Source organism: Alosa pseudoharengus, unplaced genomic scaffold, assembly GCF_046254945.1.
Source record: "Alosa pseudoharengus isolate Yale_2024_CS ecotype anadromous, Long Island Sound unplaced genomic scaffold, YU_APseudo_1.1 YU_APseudo_1.1_scf_1, whole genome shotgun sequence".
NCBI classification, from domain to species: Eukaryota; Metazoa; Chordata; class Actinopteri; order Clupeiformes; family Clupeidae; genus Alosa; species Alosa pseudoharengus.
This window is the reverse complement of record NW_027468564.1, coordinates 42,888,166-42,902,352: the sequence shown is the minus strand read 5'-3', so window position 1 is coordinate 42,902,352 and position 14,187 is coordinate 42,888,166. Positions and strand designations below refer to the sequence as shown.

Below are 14,187 nucleotides of genomic sequence, written 5' to 3'. Positions count from 1 at the left end.
CAATCCTGGGCTGAACTTACCTCTTGTGGATGCAGGGCAAGCTGCCACTAATGACGTAAATTCAAAAGATCCAATCTGAGATACATGGCTCTGTTCCTGTGATGCTGAATGTCACTTAAACTAATTTGATGTTGTTTTAAGCAACTGAGTGTTTCTTGGCTAAGGGTTTGTGTTAGCTCATAATGTCCACTGCTGCAGCATTAAACTACCCTTTCAGTAAGTATGCCCTTGTTAGTCATTAGCTACAATTTGAATTTGTTAACTTCTTCATCACATGATATCTCATGACCACCAGGCCAGGTGAATCCGCTCACTGAATCTCATGAGAAGCTCAGCCAAACAGTGTTTGTGAATAAGGTCACCACCTAGTGGTGATTACTAAGGAACTGTGCAAGGGCCTAATTTAACAAAGGTGCACCCTTACGTGTTACAATGCATAGGTGGAAAAGTTGGGTTTGAGTATTTTCATGTGTCACTAAAAGGACCCGATATAAAGGTAAAGCCGCACGTCTCACTTATTTGTCATATATAACCCTAAGTTGGCTATTTTAGGCAGGTCTCCCCATTGGAAGTTGACACGAGTTCAGAGGTATTTTGTTTATGCCTAGGGCCTGTCAGTATGGCTAACGTGCGGATGGTTTTGGTCCCAAAGGTTATCTGGAACATGGAATATAGTATAGAATTACCGCAAGCATTGGTTTCATTGTGATGATCTGCAGAATCACCACAACCAAACATTAGCTTTCTAACACAGAATCACACCTGTCCCATAGAAATGGGAATAAGAACACCAGAGAAAAAGGTTAGAATAAAGTAAACTTTTATATGATGATATATTGATTACATGATAAAAAGCAAGAGGCACATTAATCTAACCTGAATGATCTGAGTACTAAAAACACAGCATTGGAGAAAGAGGTAAAGGAAAAGAAGGGATAAGAAAATTATTAGTCACGCTGCCCGATCTTGTGAGGCTCCTTGGCCTCGCTGTCTTCTCCTGGACCCAGTGGTTTGGGATGGCTGCTCTTAAGCAGGTGCGCTGGGACCGCTCTGTGGATAGCGTTTAGTAGGTGGCCCGACGAGGATGACGTGAGGCGAAATGAAAGAGTAAAGAAAAGTACAAGAAGAGTCGGGAACATGTTGGAGGGGGATAAAAGGGGTGATTGTAAAGAGAAAGAGAAATGAAATTGAAGTAAAGACCAATTAGAAGTCCAAGCCCCAGACTACGGGAGAATGTGCCTTTTAAAGGAGGAAAAATCATCCCCTAACAAATCATCGGCTACTAAAAATCCACAAGTTACAAACATTGCCCACAAAAAGGGTGCCTCTCCCACAGAGTTCAGAGTCAAGTCCAAGTCATGTAACAGAGTGTTGGATACAACGGAAAGAAAATAACATAAAAACAAACAAAAGGCAGATATAATGGTATGCATCTTGAATTCAATCTACACACAGGATGCATCATGAATTCAAGTCTAGTTCTTATGAAGTTGGTCACCGTTTTTCATAAGTTTGCATTACAGTTCATACATGTCATTGGTATAGGTTACAATGTACAGTATATGCCTCAATATGAAACCGTTTAATCATTCAGTTCAAAGATAAAATGCACTCTTGTCCAACAAGGCAGCACTCTGCCACCCCTCACCCTGCGCTCTACAGGCTGCCTAATCAATATCACCAGTATACCCACTGCAGAAACCTAGACTACACCACTGGGAAATAGCAATACAAGCGTCTGCATCTGCATTCAGTCTTCATAAAGGGTCAGAGGTCACTATGTTGTTGTACACCGGGCTTGAGTCTGCCTCCTGGATGAAAAGAGGAAGTTGAGGAAACAGTAACTCCAAAAAAAAAAAAAAATGTCTAGCTCCTAGAATTTAGTCTGGCTCTGCAAGCTTGTTTCTCTCAGTTAATTTCCTCACTGAGATTACACAAGTTGAACTGGTCTGGTGAAACCAGGCTACCTAGAATCATCCTGGCAGTCTCTCCTCTATCTATCTGTGTCCAATCCAGCATATGCAATTTGCAGTTCTGTGTTCTGGGATGTAGGCTACTCACTTCACACCTGAAAGAAAACTTTACTGAATATACTGTATGTCAGCATGTTCACAAGTTTGTAGCAGCACTAATAAGGCTCTAGGTGTTTGCAGGTTTTACATGTCTTTTAAGCAGCTTGCTAGTTTTGGACCAAAACGTATAGTGCTGCATTAAGATAATAATAATTAGGACAATCCAGTCTGGACTGAATCTATTGTTTGGGCCGTCATTGATTAGTTTGTTTTATAGTTTCTCTTTAGCACAGTCAGTTTGCTCACCTGTTGTGAAATCGTCGTGCTGCCTGTTTTGTGGGGAGCGCTAGATTTACACCTGCAGTTGTGGAGAAGAAAGGCTTAGGACCAGTTATCATGGGAAATCAACAACACATATCATACCATATTATATATTTACCACATTATTGTATTGGTTCCATAATGACTGTTGTTTACACAAAAAAGTAATTTAGAGGAAAACTTTTCCTTACCTCAGACACAGAAGACATGGGAGCAGCAGGAGAGCTACTACAATAAGGATCCTAATGGCTACATGCTTAGCCCAGCCTTGGCCTATAAACAGAATCACAATGTTTCACAATAGTGACCAATAAAATTACTTTTATAGCTGAACAGTAGTATAAGTCAAGGTAGTGGGCTTGGATCATGAACCCTTGGAATATGAGGCAAGAGAGCTAGTGAGCATGCTATTAGTTCTGTACTATATGGTGAAAGGGAGTACGCTAACACGTGTGAATGATCAGTTGCTTGCATGTACAGTACATGCCTTGAAACCATACAGTTCTGTAATTGGTACCCACTTGCTTTTACACTAGTCCATAGTAGCACGTTTACTTAGGACTCCAAACAGGGAGAAAACAATCATTTGTCATAAGAGTGCACAATTGACTCCGACACACGATTGAATAATCTGACAGCAAGTGATCTTACCTGCTATTGGCACTGACACAGCAGCCGAGTGCTGTTCACCAACACTATTCTGTGCAACACAGTAGTAGAGTCCACTGGTCTCATAGCTGATGTTAGCGATGATGTAACTCTGGCCTCCTCCTAGCAGTGAGATTTGAGTTCCCATCTTCCTGTACCAGGTGTAGGTGTGTACCGGTGGATTGGCATCACTCCGGCAGGTCAGATTCACCGACTCACCCAACACTATTTCACCATGGTGATCCACAAGCACATCGGTGTTCCGTGGTGCATCTGCCAACACAAAGACCAACAGTTATATTTAGACTTTTTTCTTCATCTGTTTGGTCCATTTCTAATGCTGTTAATTATTTGTTACATATACTAGTAATCAGTTTAACCTTTGTTGACATTCTTTTTCATCAGTTAAATTTAATTGACAAGTTAATATCCAGTAGCTGCTCTCTCACATACATCTGACATCTAAAGCAGCCTCAGGTGATGGATGTTGTTCATGTCCTCTAAAAGCACAGGAGTAGCTGCCTGCATCCTCACTGCTGACTGGGTTTAGGTGGAGGGTGTTGTTGATGGCTCTGTGTCTGGTAGGCTGTGTGTTCTTGTACCAGATTAAGCTGGTGTCGGCCTTTTGTTTGCAGTTGGTGTCACAGGTCAGTGTCACATTGCCTCCCTCATAAACTGTACCAGTTGTCAATAAGACATGGAGATCTGAAAAAATGTCAGGGGTTACTGTCTCAAACCAATCATCATCTTAAAAATCATGTATTAAAACTTCATCGTACTTACCTGTTACTGAGAAAGCACCCATTTTTGAATAGTGCAAAATAAAACTCAAATGATTCTAACATTTACAATTATAATTAAAGCTGTAAACCAAGCAAAACGTGTATTTACCTGTAACAGAGAGAGTAACTCCATATTTGCCTTGTAGGTATGTGAAAGATGGTGCCATAATTCTGTACTCATATACACCAGAGTCGCTAGGAATCAGATTGTTTATCATCACACTACACTCAGGGGAGTTGTAGTCATATTTAACACGAGTTTCAGATGCTTTCACAAGCGTCACATGTTTCTGACCATCAGTTTTGTACCAATATCCTGCTCCAAAATAGTAGTTTTGTGGAAGTGTGTAACTGCAGGTAAGGAGCACTGAGGAGCCTGTGAGAGCACAGATGTTCTGAGGAGAGTAGGTCACAGTGAGGGGTGGTTGGGCATGAAGACCTGAAACACAAACACACTCATCATGGATGCACACACTCTCTCTCCATCACTCACTGACTAGCTCACCCACACACACACATAAACACTCACACTCCCTCACAGACACACACTCTCTCTCTCTCTCTCACACACACACACACACACACACACACACACACAAATGAAGTCTGTGTCTGTAATGTCAATCACAACTTTTTACCCCTTTCAGGAACAACTGTATTAAACATATTTACACTCACACAAACATACGATGGTAAAACAACCCAAGCAAGATATCAGTGTTACAATATGATATACATACCCAGTGTGTATAACAGCAGAATGATGCATCTGATTCTGTGCATTTTCTTGTGCACAGTGAAAACCTGCCAGGATGTTCATGCATTTTAGAGGAGTCTATTGAATGACTAATGGACTTAGAGTTTCATTCACATATCACCCTCATCATTATAATCATCATTAGGCCTATCATAATCATCATCATCATAATCATCATCTCAACTCTGTAATACGCTTTTCGCTTGTTCATTCATATCAATTGAAATAAGCATGATGGGTTCTTATTTACCCCAGTTGATATCTCTTTGTCCGTGATTTCAGTGAAACTTTAGAGGAACTGAGAATGCGGCTTTAAAAGAAAACGGGAGAGTTATTAGTGCTCTGCTGACGTCATTTGTACTTCCTCATTTCACTCTCTCTATCACACACACACACACACACGCATGCACGCACGCACGCATACACACACACACACACACCCATACACACACACACTTATTTATTTATTTTTCTATAAATGCACCTCAGAATGGTAGATAGTGCCTTCAAACGTTCTAACAACATTAATAATCATATTGAGAAGGTCCTTATTACCACTGAATAGCTTTACTAAAACTACACAAGTACATACAACCTACAGTAAAGAGACTTCCTCTGCTGTTTATCACAGGAAGCACCACCCTAAACATCACACATCTGTCATGATTGAGGAGTGGTGTCATTTTTAGTTTTAGCTTTTGAAAAAAATGTGTGTATGTTTGTATATATACAGTTTTCAAAAAAGTAAGGCCACATGTGAAGGAAGGGCTGTGGCTAACAGCTGATACTCCACACGGTGCTAAAAAAGACAGAAAACGGTCACACCTGTTTCAAAAGCAGGTTGTTTCTGTGGCCCATATCATGATAACATGATCTGACACGTCCTAGTTGTCATCTCCTCTTAACTGCTTTTGAAATCATAAATGTTGGATTTATATATTTTGTTGAATATATAGTATATAATCTATGCACTTATACAAAATTAGTGGATTTTACAGTGGAACCGGAACGTTTTCAGACCCTTTCAAGTTTTACACATTTTGTTATGTTTCAGACTCATCTTAAAATGGATTCAATTAATTTTTTCTCCCATTAATCTACATATAATACTCCAACATTCCACAACAAAAAACAGATTTTTGGAGTCTTTTGCAAATGTATAAAAAATAAAAGACTGAAATATACCATTTACATAAGTATTCAGACCCTTTGTTATGATGCTTGCAATTGAGCTCTGTTGCATCCTACTTCTATCAATGGTCCTTGAGATGCTTCTACGGTTTGATTGGAGTCCACCTGTGCCTGAATGAATTTACTGGACATTAGTAGGAGAGGCACACATCTCTTTATATAAGGTCTCACAGTTGATGGTGTATGTCAGAGTGAAAACCAAGCCACAAGGGTTGAGAGAATTGTCCGTAGACCTGCGAGACAGGGTTGTGTGAAGACAAAGATCTGGGGAAGGATACAAGAACATTTCTGCAGCATTGAAAGTGCCTAAGAGCATGGTAGCCTCCATCATTCTCAAATGGAAAAGTTTGGGACAACCGACAGTCTTCCTAGATCTGGCCACTCAGCTCCAGACTCAGCTAACTGAGTAATCCGGGACGAAGGGCCTTTCTCAGACAGGTAACCAAGGACCCAATGGTCATTATGAATGAGATCCAGAGTTCCTTTGAGACGATGAGAGAAGCGTAAAGAAGGACTGTTTCTTTTACATTTTTTTTTTTAACAAAATTAAATGAATCCATTTTAAGATCAGTCTGAAAAATAACAAAATGGGGAAAATTTGAAAAGGTCTGAAAACATTCTGGTTGCACTGTATGTAGAACACACTAATCATACTGTATGTGAAGAAGTCAATCTACTGTAAGCACAACACCATAAATCACAAACAACCAAGCCAAAACAAATACTACACCCTTCACAATCAGCCACAGTATGTCAGCTAGACAAGATCCAAAGAAAAACAAATGAACTCCCCAAATATAAGTTGTTGGGTTTGTGGGAGAGGCGGTGGCGTCCACCCTCCTAGAGTGTCCATTAGACACCTGAGCCTCTCAGCAGGCCTAAATCCCACTCGTGGACACACCTTAGAGGATCTGTATTTAACAGTCCAGACATAAAGGTCCCTCATACATCAGGCCTTAAAGGAGCAAGGAACAATCTGGAACATCTCCACACACGCATAGTGAAGGATCATGGACCTCAGAGCATCCCTCTCTCTCCTAGTGCTGTTGCTGGGTTTGTGTAAGGGTCTGGCCTTCATGGTAAGATTTTCAGCAATTTAGCAACATACCAAAAACATGCTATAGTTTTAATGGTACAGTATACAGTCTGTGAAGGATTTGACTTAGTTCACCCTATTGGGGTATAGTATATCTCACTATATAGTTATTGAGTATTAAACCCTAAATAATTGTAAACCATTACATCACACATACATGTATACAGTATATAGCCAAAATACATTAGTTAGTTTTAATCATTGTCAGTTATACTGTGTATGTTGATTGCAATGCAAGCCTGTCAGCTAGATATCTGATTGCAAGGCCTGTTAGCTCGCTAATTAAAAGAAAAATGTCAATCATGCCTTTTTAAAAAAACAGGCTACTTTAAGGGTTGTGGTGTGTCTCTTACAGATGGTGAGAGATGGTGTTGACATTGAAACGCTTATCGACGATGCAGACAACGACTTCTCAACGTTCTGACCGCTAACAATGGCAGGTTTCACCTTTAACCTCTCACAGAGCTTCAGTCAATTCATACTTAATTTCATATCTTGATGGAATAACTAACTTAAAAATGTAATTTGACATAGTTATAAACATGTCATGGCAGATAACATGAAACATAACTGAAACGTCAAGAAAACGTCAAGAAAAATGCCTACTATTACTACTTTTTGCATGTATACAAGCTGGGCTCAACCAGATAGCCATGTTGGGCTAATCAATCTCTGGCCACTTACTAACGTCGCCTACCCATTTTGTTATCAGCTCAGGCAAACAATCGCCATTAGCTAAGACCAGGGGATGTGGACAGTAACTAAGTACATTTACTTGATTACTTAAGTATAATTATGACCGCCGCGCAGCGAAGCGGCGGTCATATAGGTTTAGTCAGATTTTTTTCTTTTTTTCTTTTTTTTTCTTTTTCGCATGTCCAAATTTCTGTCAATGATTCCCGGGACACTGAAAGACCGGGGTAGACGAAACTTGGTGGGCATGTAACCCCATATGGATAGCATGGAACCATCGTTTTTCGTTTTGATCTGTAGCCCCCCCGCTGGACTGCACCCCCCGAAAGGAGGGTAGGGCAGACACAGTTTTCTGTGAATATCTCGAGAACCGTAAGGTTTAGGAGGACCATTTTTTTTTTGTATGTTGATCTCAAGGGGCCATGTCAACCCATTCCATAACCACTAATTTCATGTATAGCGCCACCTAGTTAAACACAAAAAAGTAAAAATGAGGTGTTGTAATCGCAGGTATCTGTGACCTAACATAGTCAAAACTGCACGAAATTGGAAGTGTAGGATCATTATGACACCCTCTGAATGCACGCCAAGTTTCGTGGAATTCCGTTCATGGGGGGCCACACAATAAATTAATTTATGTTACTATACACCAACTGGCCTGTAGGTGGCCGGAGACAGTTTTCTGTGAATATCTCGAGAACCGTAGGGCCTAGGAGGTCCACCTTTTTTTTGTATGTTGATCGATCTCAAGGGGCCATGTCAACCCATCCCATTACCACTTATTTCATGTATAGCGCCACCTAGTTAAAAATTAAAAAGCAAAAAATTAGGTGTTTTCATCACAATATCTCTGGCTGACATGGTCAAAACTGCACGAAATTGAAAGTGTAGGATCATTATGACACCCTCCGAATGCATGCCAAGTTTTGTGTACTTTCGTTCATGGGGGGCCTTACAATAAAACAATTTATGTGTACATTTAGTGACGTACACCAACAAGGATTCCCGGGACACTGAAAGACCGGGGTACACAAAACTTGGTGGGCATGTACCCCCACATGGATAGCATGGAACTGTAATTTTTCGTTTTGATCTGTAGCCCCCCCGCTGAACTGGACCCCCCGAAAGGAGGGTAGGCCAGACACAGTTCTCTGTGAATATCTTGAGAACTGTAGGGCCTAGGATGACCATTTTTTCCGTATATTTGCCTCCAGGGGTCATGTTAGCCCAGTTCATGTGCACACATGTGCACAAACAGATACACACACACACACACATTCACAGTAATCATGACATATACTCACACAGTAGACATATGTACGCTTCCATGCACAGGCACATACGCAGGCACGCACACACACACACACACACACACACACACACACACACACACTCACACACACACACACACACACACACCCACACACATAACATAAACATAACACAAACAATCAAGAATTTCTCATAATTATGAACAGGCAAGATGGAGGTGGGGTTGTATAAAATGAATTTTACATGTTTATCATGTTTTGGTACTTGTTGTCTAGCAGATACCAGTGAGAATTGAGTGTGGATAATGCAATTTAGTGAGACAGTTAGAATCATATAGGCCTTTCAGCGTGATTTCTTTTTGTGGAAAAAATGTGCTGGACTGGGCGGCGGTCATATTTTGTACCGCTCTGCGGTACATCTAGTTTTTGAGTATCTGTACTTTGCTAAAGTATTAATATTTTTGAAAACTTGTGACTATTTGACAGTGACAGTTTAGATTTGAACAATTGCAAAGTTATACAAATAGGTTCATTTTTTTGTTGGATGTAAGGAACTAGGATGTATACCCTATCAATTGCCAAATAAACATAGGCTCTGGATGATTACAAACATTGAAGGGGTCTATTACAAAACAGTTTATGTAACATGGCTATAAGCCGCCATCAGGGTTGGGTCAGATTACTTTGAAATGTAATCCATTACTGACTACAAATTACATGGCAATTTTTGTAATCAGTAACGTAATCAGTTGGATTACCAAAAACATGTAACATAATCTGATTACTTTAGGATTACTTTTAGATTACTTCAATAAATATGCCCATTAAGTAAAAGACACCACCACAGAATTGATGAAAGAATTCTATTTTTCTCTGCTCTTCTCCAAACATGCACAACTCCGCTTAACCTTTATAAGGGCACACCTGGACAAAGAATTCAGCTTTCGCTGGATTTTTTTTGACCCAGGGACATGGCCTGAGATTGGCATAAAAAAGGGAAGCATTAAACCCAAATGACACCATGTCCATTTCAATTGTGGAAGTGAGAAATTTATTATTTTGGGATGTTTTTCAACCAGGGGGACCTGGTGACTTTCTCAAAGTAAACGGTAACACTAAAACAAGAGGCTACATTAAGATTAGGAGGAAAAGATCAGGCAGTGTGCCGAGAGACCTGCCCCAATAGTATGTAAGTTAGTAAGTAAGTATATCTTTTGATCCTGTGAGGGACATTTGGTCTCTGCATTTATCCCAATCCGTGAATTAGTGTCGAACCGGCAAGCCCAAAGGCCAAAGCCCTAACCAGTAGGCCATGGCTGCCCCAATAGGTAGCATTTGAACATTAAATCACACAATGATCCAAAACATACAGCCAAACAAGGCAAGAAATGGTTAACAGAGAACAATATCAACATTTTAGAGCTGACCTCAATCCGTCAAAAAAGTGAGCACAAGGCCAAAGTGATGGCAAATAATCGTTCCTGCCTCAAAACCCAGATTGCTGCTAAAAAGGTGCAGTCTACAATCATTGTGGAGACATGAAGAGGCTTAGTGGGTATTATATGAACCATTTTGAGAGCTGTGGTGGTAAATAAAGATGTTTCCAGTGATTGTTTAAAAAGGGTATGAATAATTTTGAACACGCAATTTTTAATAAAAATGTTAAAAAAGATAAAAACACTTTTTTTTATTCCATGTTTTTACCACGTCTTGCAAGCTTTTGGCATGTGCAAGTGTCATTTTAATTAAGAACAAAGATATTGGTCAAGAGAAAATCAATATTTGCCAGGGGTATGAATAATTTTGTTCTTAACTATATCTTAAAAAAGTCTAAAAAGTGAACATCCGAATGAACTGCTTGTCAAATTAATAGGGTATCCTAAAAAGTTGCATTATTTGCATGATAAAATGTAATCAGGTAATCCCCAACAATGTAACTGTAATCTGATTACACATTTTTTTTTATTGTAATCTGGGCTGATTATAGTTACTTGATTTTTGTAATCTGATTACGTAATCGAGATTACATGTAATCCGTTACTACCCAACCCTGGCCGCCATGACATCAAGTCTTTTGAGCTTACCGATGATGGTCACATATCATTTACCGATTTATGACAAGATAATGTGTTTCACAGCATGTTTAGAGTGCTCGAGTGAAGTGCCTAATTGATTGATTGATTGATTGAAATTCTTTATTGTTGTTACTGTACAAAGAATGTTTTCTAATAGAAAATAAATAATAAATAAATAAAATGTCTTTGTACACTATCGGTCAAGAGGATGAAAGCAACAAAGTCACAGGGCTTATTTCCATTGTGGTTCTTAAATATAAAATAATATGCAACAGTGAGTTCCTTCATGACTGACATTTCTTCCTGTAGCCTCCGGTGAGCTTCTCATGGAGGGCGATATTGCAGTTCCGCGACAGAGGAATGCGTTGTCCTGCTCTTCCTGCAAGTGGAAGAAATCTGCCGGCCTTGTCGAAGTGCCTGTGATTGTGAGCCCTGATTTCTGTGAGTGGGTTTCTCCATATATATATTATAGCATAAATGACCCTAATTTGAATAATGGCCAATGTGAAAAGACTAACTAAATGTAATTTAACTAGATGTACCGCAGAGCGGTACAAAATATGACCGCCGCCCAGTCCAGCACATTTTTCCCACAAAAATAAATCACGCTGAAAGGCCTATATGATTCTAACTGTCTCACTAAATTGCATTATCCACACTCAATTCTCACTGGTATCTGCTAGACAACAAGTACCAAAACATGATTAGTGCATAGATTTCACATGTAAAATTCATTTTATACAACCCCACCTCCATCTTGCCTGTTCATAATTCTGAGAAATTCTTGAATTGTGTGCATGTGTGCATGTACATGTTTATGTTATGTGTGTGGGTGTGTGTGTATGTGTGTGTGTGTGTGTGTGTGTGTGTGTGTGCTTGTGTGTGTGCCTGCGTATGTGCCTGTGCATGCAAGCGTATATGTCGACTGTGTGAGTATGTGTCATACGTATGATTACTGTGAATGTATGTGTGTGTGTGTGTGTGTATCTGTTTGTGCACATGTGTGCACATGAAATGGGTTAACATGACCCCTGGAGGCAAACATACGGAAAAAAATGGTCATCCTAGTCCGTACAGTTCTCAAGATATTCACAGAGAACTGTGTCTGCCCTACCCTCCTTTCGGGGGGTCCAGTCCAGCGGGGGGGCTACAGATCAAAACGAAAAACGACGGTTCCATGCTATCCATGTGGGGTTACATGCCCACCAAGTTTTGTGTACCCCGGTCTTTCAGTGTCCCGGGAATCCTTGTTGGTGTACGTCACTAAATGTACACATACATTATTTTATTGTAAGGCCCCCCATGAACGAAAGTACACAGAACTTGGCATGCATTCGGAGGGTGTCATAATGATCCTACACTTTTAATTTTGTGCAGTTTTGACCTTGTCAGCCAGAGATATTGTGAACACCTAATTTTTTGCTTTTTAATTTTTTAACTAGGTGGCGCTATACATGAAATAAGTGGTAATGGGATGGGTTGACATGCCCCCTTAAGACCAACATACGTAAAAAAGGTGGACCTCCTATGCCCTACGGTTCTCGAGATATTCACAGAAAACTGTCTCCGGCCACCTACAGGCCAGTTGGTGTATAGTAACATAAATTAATTTATTGTGTGGCCCCCCATGAACGGAATTCCACAAAACTTGGCGTGCATACAGAGGGTGTCATAATGATCCTACACTTCCAATTTCGTGCAGTTTTGACTATGTTAGGTCACAGATACCTGCGATTACAACACATTTTTACTTTTTTGTGTTTAACTAGGTGGCGCTATACATGAAATGAGTGGTTATGGAATGGGTTGACATGGCCCCTTGAGATCAACATACAAAAAAAAATGGTCCTCCTAAACCCTACAGTTCTCGAAAAGGGAGTTAGAGATTAATGGCTTATTCGTAAGCCATGTAACACTTTTGATGCTTGATAGTGGGCCGAGAGATAAATGGGCCGCGCAAACCCGACAAGCATGCCGCTCCGTGATTGGCCAGCCCAAACGGCCCATGAGGGGCCGCGGCCCTTCCGGCATCTGCCCAAATGCCAGACCGTTCAGTCCGTCACTGACAATGGCCTTATCCAGCACGAGCTCAACCACGCCCTGGGCTTCTACCACGAGCACAACAGGGCCGACAGGGACCAGTATGTGATAGTCCACTGGGAATACGTCGACCCAGGTAAGGGATTGACCTCGCCTACTCTCTCCATTCAGCACATACATATTGAAATATAAAAAAGTTCCTCATTTTTGATAGTTTCATGGTTATTTTTTAAAAGTAATGATAACATTTAAATATTATGTTATATAAGTATATCATTGCATTAGATTACATTAATAGTAATAATAATATTTGAATATGTATTAATTAACTTGAAAACGAGTGACTGGTACATAAGCCTTAGACGGAACTTTCCCCTAACACTGTCATTAAACTAAATGTTCCACTTCTATTCATCCCATTTCTATTGATTTGACAGACCAGGCATACAACTTTAGAAAACAATATGGTAACACCATGGGCACTCCATATGACTACTCATCTGTGATGCACTACTCCCGGTAAGGCAACACAACATAAAGCACTGAATTACTTATACAAATATAAAAATCTACCCATACCTATTTATCTTTATATTCATCCATCCATCAATTAATCAATCAATCAATCAATCAATCAATCAATCAATCAATCAATCAATCACTCACTCACTCACTCACTCACTCACTCACTCACTCACTCACTCACTCACTCAATCAGTCAATCAATCTGTGTCTGTCATTACATGAATCAGATGATTATTCTCTCCCCAAATATCTCAATAACTACCACCCATTGGCCTCTGTAGAACTGTTTTCACCACCGAGTATGGAAAGGCAACGCTCACTCCCATCCCTGACCCGGACGTCCCCATTGGCCAGATACAGGGTCTCTCCCCCACTGACATCCTGAGGATCAAAAAGCTGTACGAATGCTGTGAGTACACACTACACAGTGCACTACTCTTTTCACTAACTGCATTGGGAACGGCCTGTAAGACACCAGAGTACAACATGATCACCACTCCAGAGTAAATGTCAGAAAGTTGAAGGGTGGGATTCACAAAGAATATTTATTATTATTATTATTATTATTATTATGATTATTATTATTATTATCATGTGTTTTCTAAATTAATAAATCTAAATGTAAATTCACTGGATGTATTGTTTATAAGTTTCTCATAAACAAATAGAGATGTAAATGATTAGGTGAACTTTAGAAAAGGATAACAGACTTGTTTTGTCATGTTTTGCTTCACCTCATAGGATTGGAGCAAATCTTCAAAACAGGAATGGCGATT

General features: G+C 40.0%; 2 protein-coding genes across 2 annotated transcripts; one reads left to right on the top strand and one right to left on the bottom strand.

The window, feature by feature from the left end:
* Positions 1-803: 803 nt before the first annotated feature.
* Positions 804-4,796, bottom strand: LOC143128950 (HEPACAM family member 2-like). Its single transcript, XM_076289873.1, has 8 exons — positions 4,771-4,796; positions 4,504-4,567; positions 3,873-4,202; positions 3,435-3,686; positions 2,985-3,254; positions 2,525-2,606; positions 2,319-2,370; positions 804-1,811 (listed from the first exon to the last, which is right to left on the bottom strand). The coding sequence occupies exons 2-8, from the start codon at positions 4,544-4,546 to the stop codon at positions 1,758-1,760; spliced, it is 1,083 nt and encodes a 360-aa protein (XP_076145988.1). The 5' UTR covers positions 4,547-4,567; positions 4,771-4,796; the 3' UTR covers positions 804-1,757.
* A 1,925-nt stretch (positions 4,797-6,721) lies between these two features.
* LOC143119034 (hatching enzyme 1.2-like) lies at positions 6,722-13,918 on the top strand. Its single transcript, XM_076280253.1, has 6 exons — positions 6,722-6,790; positions 7,163-7,175; positions 11,156-11,287; positions 12,840-13,022; positions 13,324-13,405; positions 13,693-13,918. Exons 1-6 carry the CDS (start codon positions 6,722-6,724, stop codon positions 13,916-13,918), a joined length of 705 nt encoding a protein of 234 aa, XP_076136368.1.
* Positions 13,919-14,187: the final 269 nt, after the last annotated feature.